This window comes from Ruditapes philippinarum, unplaced genomic scaffold, assembly GCF_026571515.1.
Source record: "Ruditapes philippinarum isolate M1 unplaced genomic scaffold, ASM2657151v2 ctg6883_1_1_1_1, whole genome shotgun sequence".
Classification (NCBI taxonomy): domain Eukaryota; kingdom Metazoa; phylum Mollusca; class Bivalvia; order Venerida; family Veneridae; genus Ruditapes; species Ruditapes philippinarum.
Window position 1 is genome coordinate 1 of NW_026854136.1, and position 7784 is coordinate 7784.

Here is a 7784-nt window from a genome sequence, read left to right on the forward strand (position 1 = left end):
CAAGTTAGCTCAAAAGTGTTTAATTTACACTTAGTCTTACATGTACATTTATACACCGTTGTGTAGGTATTAAATTACCCTATACAGGTATGTATTGGTTTTTATCGTGTCCAACATGGATCACGAGATAGAGGACAATAAGTAATAGAAAGAGCACCGAAACACGAGGCTATCTGATTTGTACGAGGGGGCGTAGCCCCCGAGTATTAATCAGATTGCCGAGTGTTTCGGTGTTCTTTCTCTTTTGTATCATAGTCAAACATAAAAGCACGTTCCCTGTTGTCACAATATGAAACCCCGGAAAAAATGAACCAATGAACGAACATCTGAATATGACATTTCTGTCGCTTTCCCTTTCTCTGCCGTCACAATATGTAAACCCCAGCAAAAATGAGCCAATCAATGGGCATGCTCTGGAGTGCGGGTAACTAATACCCGCACTCCAGTTAACGCACTGTGCATGTATATGTATACGATTTAACCCTGACACATTTTCAACAGAAAGGTCTCCAAACTATGATACAAGCAATTATTTTCGAACAGCCCTTGTAAGCCCTACGTAGGAGGAGCAAACTTCTGTTTAGGCTTTTTGTTTCTCCTACCGCGTAGGAATTACAAAATACAAATAAAGATTTTCTTATCTCTTGCGTAGAAGTTACAATGTCTTAATTAGGCTTCATTATATGTCCTACGTAGGAGTTATTCCTTTTTGTAAAATATTAAGAATTGGCTTTAGGACGCTTCAGTAACTTATACATATAGATATTTGTGCTTTTTAAAATAAATGTGATCTGGTCATATTCTAGCCATCAATGAATCAGACAAACGATTTCGGTATCGGTATCTTAACATTCAGCAAAAGTTTGTTTAATGAGCAAGAAACTGTAGAAAACATGACATTTCTCCTATATCCTCCGCCTACCACGATCACGCCATTGGATATAAATAAAACGGATACAAAAAAAAGAAGTTTTTTTTCCACTATTCTTTTAGACAAATGAACTGTATATGAGATCAAGGCACTTTTCCGCTCTTTGACCTTGTGTAGTTACTAAAAGTTAACAGGCTGTATTATCAAAGCCGCTAGCTGAGTGTTTTGCTTTCATATTTTAGAGCAAACGATCATTTATAAACGGTGAATTAAATTTTAAAGAATCTTTTCTACACAATATATAGCTTTATTTGTTCAATTTAGAACATCATTATATAACCTGTAGACAAGTGTTTATAAAGCATTAAAGCAACTTGATTGTTCAATAATAAAATACCCAGTAATACCAGGGTATGTTATCCCGAGTATTGTCGACAGTACCAGTGCGTCACTTCAAATGAGAGTGCGATAAATTGAACTTGTTTTTTCTTTGGTTATATCTGTATTATAATATTATTAAGAAAAAATATATCAAATTCCAGCAATACATAACCTTTTAATTTTTCTTTTGTATTTTTTCAAGTTATTCGTGCATAAGTTCTTACATCAACTATAGCACATTGTTATTTCATATCTTTACCAAACATGCCAAAATAATGATGCATTGAGTTAGGATAATGGAAAAAGGACAAGGGCAACAAACACTTTCAGCAAAATTTCATATGCGTTGTGAATTGATGATATCATTTGCATGGCAGGGTAAAGTTAATGTAAACATGTATTTTTCAAATGTTCTCTAAAAAGTATGTTTTAGCGTATATAGATATAAGACCTGGGCTTAAATTCTGATATGAAATAATCAGATGGGGATCGAGCCTTGAGACCGCCAACCACGTCAAATCCAAAAAATCTTTTCGTCTCGATAATAAATGCAAGCTACCTACCACATATTGATCCCCTCCCCCCCCCAAAAAAAAAAAAAACAAAAAAAACTCAACATCATAGTTTGAAATAGCGTAATTTATACTGAGTAGCGTTTACAAATATGTCATATATATAGGTAAAAACGGTTCTCGTTTATCAGTATTATATACTTATATACTCTTGTTCATTAACAGCGCTATATTGTCATATTTATCAATTTCGCTTCCTAGTGTATCTTAAGTACTTAAATTATAAACACCTAATGTGATTCAAGATATATTTTAAACACACAGTCATGATTAATATATCCATACTGATCCTTACTTTACCTTTCAATTGATTTTTGTTTGTAGCTGTTTGAAGGATCATCTACCCAATTCAATTGATCTTAAATACTTGGTTTAAAGCAGAATTTTACGATTGCTTTCACTTTTACTGAATTTTCTATGTTTGAGATGTCATCTTACACTCCCATCGCGTAATATGTGTCACATTCTTTCAAATGGCGTCTTCATCGATGACGTCATTCTGCCGTTATTCATTCCGAAAGAAGTCGAAGTTTCATACGCTAAAATTTGCTAAATGAAAATATAAATTTTTGTACTAAAGTTGATTAAAAGACGATATCTTTGAGGTAGATGCCCACTGTATTAAGACCAAAATCATTCTATTCGACCATACTTGGAGCACTTTTTACGTCATATTATAGATCTACGTCATACTCTACGCTTTGCTGAAGGTCATGTGATTACAACATGGTAGTTAGGCAACCGATGAGGAAATCGTAAAACATCGGCTCTTCTCGTATACTTTTTTTTCAATTTATTAGAGTCCTTTTAACAGAAAAAATAAACAATGGCTAAATTTTGAAATTTTACAACTGACACCATAATATACACAAAGAAAATGGCGGACTCAAGTAACTAAAGTAGTTCCAATATGTCGCCTTATAATGTAAGAGGTCTATTGCGTAGCATATTAGCCGATAAGAGCAAATGGCTGATAAAAGGTCGGCTAAACAGAAGATATTTGATTTAAACTAGGGTTCCGTAATTCTAAATATCCATTTTACTAATAAACGTTTATATACGACCAGTTATTTGATAACTAGACTAGAAGAGACATTTCAAGATGTATGTATTTTTAAAATGAAAAAAGAACGAAATGGATGTGTTTAACTTGCTCATTGGCATTTAGTATATGTATATGGAAAATACCGCCGACTTTAAACTACTTTAAGCGTTTAAGCGCAACAAAATCAACATTTAAGTAACGTTTATCACTTTGATAACATCTACTTTTTTAACACTCCTCATTTTAATTCTTCTTGTTTTATTTGTATTTCTTTTAAACAGATAGAATAAGACAGGATCTTTAATTTTAGCACAGGAAAATGGCGCATGGAGCCGCCGGAAGTGGGTATGGAGCTAGCGGAAGTGACGGTAAGATAGTCATATTGAAATGATTGTACATGAACTTTTATTAAGTTCTTTTTGACCCAATATTTTTAGATTTGATGGACTGACATTAACTTTTTGAATAGTTTGTGTAAGCCATTTTATGTACGCTTTTACTAAGTACATTTAATACATTTTCATGTACTTTTTTCCCTTTTGCTATTAAAAATGGTAATGATTTAAAGGTTTTTCATTTTACATAAACCAAATCAAAATGGTTGAAAATAACTGTATAAGTAAGTAGTTAATATAAAGTTACGTAAAAAAAGTCGGAGTCATATCTTTCCATACTTAATACTCAAACAACGATTTAGAATTTGATGATTACGGTGATTGCATAGGTCAAAGACTGTGATACACACAACCATTGAAAAATCTCCTTACAAAATAAAATGAAGAGGACCCTTAGCGTTAAAGAAAATAGGTACGTTATAGTGTTTGGTTCGAACAATAATTGCATATACTACTTTCTTTTTATAATCTTTAAGAGCGGGACACGAAAGAGATACTAGTATTTATTTATCTTGGTAAGAAATTTGCTCAGATAAGCAATTTTTTTCTCAATAAATAAATAAATAAATAAATAAATAAATAAACAAATAAATAAAGAAATCAAATAAATCAAGTAAACAAACAAACAAATTAATAATGCGGAGGTAACAATGTATTTTCCTTGTGATACTTTCGGACACTTTTAGATCACATAATTGTTTCCAAGTTAAAATTATTATAATTAAAATGAATGTTCTATTTCTGTTACGACCATTAAACCTTAGCTTGCTTCAATGTACAGGACGGGAAACAAATTCTATATTTCACTAGTCTCCTACTGTGTGATATAATTTCTATAAATCACTTTGTCAGCGCAAAAATGAAATACATTAGATAAAATGGTATGCTAAGTATGTTAATGTTATCCTTTAAATACATAAGATTTTATCTATTGATTAAAGCAGCACGCCTCCAGACTTGTGTTTATACTAATGAAAACTTAAAAATTGTTCTAGTGAGTAAAATATGTTGTTAAGTATTGACCTAGCTTCAGACATTCAATTTCCACACATTATACCTATTACTTACCTTAACATGCAGATTTCTCACTTTATTAGTTTTTAGGCGTAAAGGGTAGAAATTTCGAGATTAATCGGTGTCAGTTTTTGTCACATTTTGATCAATTGATTCAAAGTTTTATTTCTATTGTGAACAGTTTACTCACTTTTACCTATTATATAGTAAGTTTGATTAAAAGATATGATTTACGCATTTGGTTTAATAGCTTTAAAGTCTTTCTGTCTAAGTATTCTATGACACAAATATTGTATCAATAAGGATGCACTCTTTGACTCTAGTGCCTAGATCACGACATTTAAGATAAAAACTATTCACGGCTATTGGGACATTAAAGATAAAAACTTTTCACGACTACCGGGGACAGCTGCTTATCGTTCCTACAATTAATGTACCATTAAACAAAATTAATTTCAGTAACAAATACATTTTATTAAATAGGTTTGTCAGCTGTAAGCCTCAAGTTTTTTGTGGTTTTTTTTTGGGGGGGGGGTTTGTTTGTTGTTGTTTTTTCATCATAGAAACTACCAAAATCCTATGGTGAGTAATTAGTATAAATTCAGTATTTATTCCCCACCGATATTACTTAAAACTTATCAAAACACTATTACTGTTATAATAACCACAATGTATTAAGAGCCAATGATGCTTTAACCTTTTGGCTTTTGAAAACATCTTTTTAGATCTGTAATAGAACACCAGAAATGAAAAAGCTTTGGAGAAATAATATCATTTATTTTTGTGGCTTTATAGACCTTAAGTTTATTTTGATTTTTTTTATCTTTGAAGACTGTACGGAAGACGATACAGCTCGCACGGCAAAAGCGGTGTACGAAATGCTGCTGCCAGCTCTTGAAAATCTAAACAAAAGGTTTGACGTTCTGACCTATGATAGGGACAAGTTAATACAGGACATAGAAGAAAAGGAAGCAGAGATTGAAAGTAAAGAATTTGAGCTGCGACAAGTTAGGGAACAAATAAGGATTATTGCGGCTAACAATTTGGCGACTAAGAGAGAAAAAGAATCGAAGATAAAAAAATTGGAAAGTGAACTGCAGAAATTGCGGGTAGAGTTGGATATATCTCAAAAGAACCTGCAACGCAAGGAAGATGAACTTACAGCTGAAAGAAGGAAAGGAGAAAAGAAAGATAAAAAGGATGGTAAACTAGTTAATTTTAGTTATAATTAAACGGCCATATTGGCTACCCTCTATCTGCCAAAAAATGTAAATAGTATCTAGAAAAAATATGCATTGTTTATACTGTAAATATTAACAAATTTATGTTTAAGATACTAGTATATTTATATTATTTTAATAAATGTTTTTTTCTGATAAATCAAGCTTCAGCTTTATGATTATGTCTCATAAAACACCATGCTCTTGCATAAACCTAAATATTAACATGACTTGGTATTGTCATTTAGTTGAATAGATCACATTCATAGAGTTAAACCAAAGTTGTTAATTCATAGAATTTCCATATTTTCGAAAAACACTTTAAAACCTTTCATGTGCCTGACATTGTATGTATACAAGTTTTTTCTACTAAAAGAGTCTGTAAATTTCCAGATCTTGCAACTGATCTCACAAATAAGATAAACGAAGCAAAAGAAGAAGCGCTAGATAAGAGGCGCCAAACTAAAACATATAAAGAAGAATTGCAGAAGTTAAAGAAATGATTGTGTATTAGTGAATGGCAATTATGCCTTGAACATAAAATTGAGATACTCGACCATTTTTACTTATACATCATGTGCAACACAATATCGTTGACAAAAATGATTGTATTTAAAGGTGTTTTTTTTTATTATCATCATTATTTCTGATTACTTTATATTGAAAAGCTGGTTGGAAATTATATAAAATTGTTGTGTTATATGCAGAAAAAAGTTTTATGATTAAACACGGTGCTACCTATCTCGTTAAAGATAACATTAAAGACCTCGAAAAGCAGTTGGAAACGGCAACAGCGGACAAAAAAGCTGCACACAAAGAACTTGACGAAGCAAAGGCGGCGTATCAACGAAAGAAATGTGAAAAGTATATTAAGGAATTCAAGATAAAAAACCGGAAATGATGGTTTATATTCTCGTAACGATAGTGACTTACAGTTTTGTTTCATTATTTGTTGTTAAAATATTTGAATGATTTTATATACAGTTATTGTGTTTATATCTTTTGAGACCATGGTCTATTTAGTCATATTATATGAACAAACAATGAATATCTTAACTTTCAAATACTGCTATAAAAGTATGATATCATATGTTATCTGAGGTTAATATCTTATATTAAATGATTTTCAGTATAATAATCTGAGCCTCGCCATGACAAAACCAACATAATGGGTTTGCGACCAGCATGGATCCAGACCAGCCTGCGCATGTACGCAGTCTGATCAGCGAACAGCATGGATCCTGATCAGACTGCGCGGATGCTCAGGCTGGTCTGGACCCATGCTGGTCGCAAACCCATTATGTTGGTTTTGTCGTGACGCCGCTCAATTATTATTATGATGTTCACTATTCACCTATCAAATAAGAAAATAGTTCTTCACAAAATAAATGTGCAAAATAGTAACATTTAATCTCTCTAACATTTACTTTGTTCACTCAATGAAGTTGTAAAACCATTGCTTAGTGTTCATTTGTATGTTTATAGAACATAGTTTCAAAAGGTTTTACGGAAACTTAAACGCTTTGCATAAAACCCCACAAAAACGACCATGCCAGGCGGAAATCCGGAGGCCATACTCTTTGGGGCGAGAGCTTTGTGCCTTATTATCGTATAACTGTAAATAAGAACCTCAAAACATAACTTTTTTTAAGCTGCGGTGTTCGGACGGCATAGGGTTGCTATGGAGATACATATTATCAACAAAATGAGATTTAAAAAAAAAAATCACAATACATTCATAATAGTATCAAATTCTTCTCCGAAATAGCGAAAATTCTTTATAATGTCTTGATCAATTATTAAGTTATTATCAGCGTCCATGAATATATTGATCAACCCTCGTACAAAAAAGAAAGAAAAGCAACGACAACGTAAAAATCGACGACGAAAACAACAACATAGTTCATGACTATTCAAAATTGCATTTTCCCCAATACAATAGAGAAAAACAGAATATATCCCTTAAAAGAAACCCATCACGGCAAAATTGAAAATGTCTTATCTTTTATCGGCAGTATTACCATTAACAGTAATGCTGACTGCTGATGTAATAAGATTAATATTTGGTATTGTTTATAATAAAAAAATATATTCTAGAAGATGAAATCTATACTGCTGTTAGATAATGATAATTATCTTGATATCTTATCATAACAATGCACAAGTTTTGATTTATATAGAGGATATTTGTTTGTTTTGCATGTAAGATTTAAATATAATTTCACTGAGTGAATACAAGATGCAATATTTTCACGAGTGGCGAAGCCACGAGTGAAAATATAATAG

The 7784-nt window shown here is 31.8% G+C and overlaps 1 protein-coding gene across 2 annotated transcripts; it reads left to right on the forward strand.

Annotated features, from left to right (window-relative positions):
* The first annotated feature begins 2924 nt into the window (after nt 1-2924).
* On the forward strand, nt 2925-6633 carry LOC132739076 (A-kinase anchor protein 9-like). Of its 2 annotated transcripts, none has more exons than XM_060726728.1 (3): nt 2925-3237; nt 5110-5481; nt 5892-6200. In XM_060726728.1, the coding sequence occupies exons 1-3, from the start codon at nt 3189-3191 to the stop codon at nt 5999-6001; spliced, it is 531 nt and encodes a 176-aa protein (XP_060582711.1). In that variant the 5' UTR covers nt 2925-3188; the 3' UTR covers nt 6002-6200. The 2 variants fall into 2 exon arrangements, with proteins under 2 accessions (XP_060582711.1, XP_060582710.1); XM_060726727.1 differs by lacking the exon at nt 5892-6200 and adding an exon at nt 6251-6633 and having other exon boundaries at nt 2933-3237.
* Nucleotides 6634-7784: the final 1151 nt, after the last annotated feature.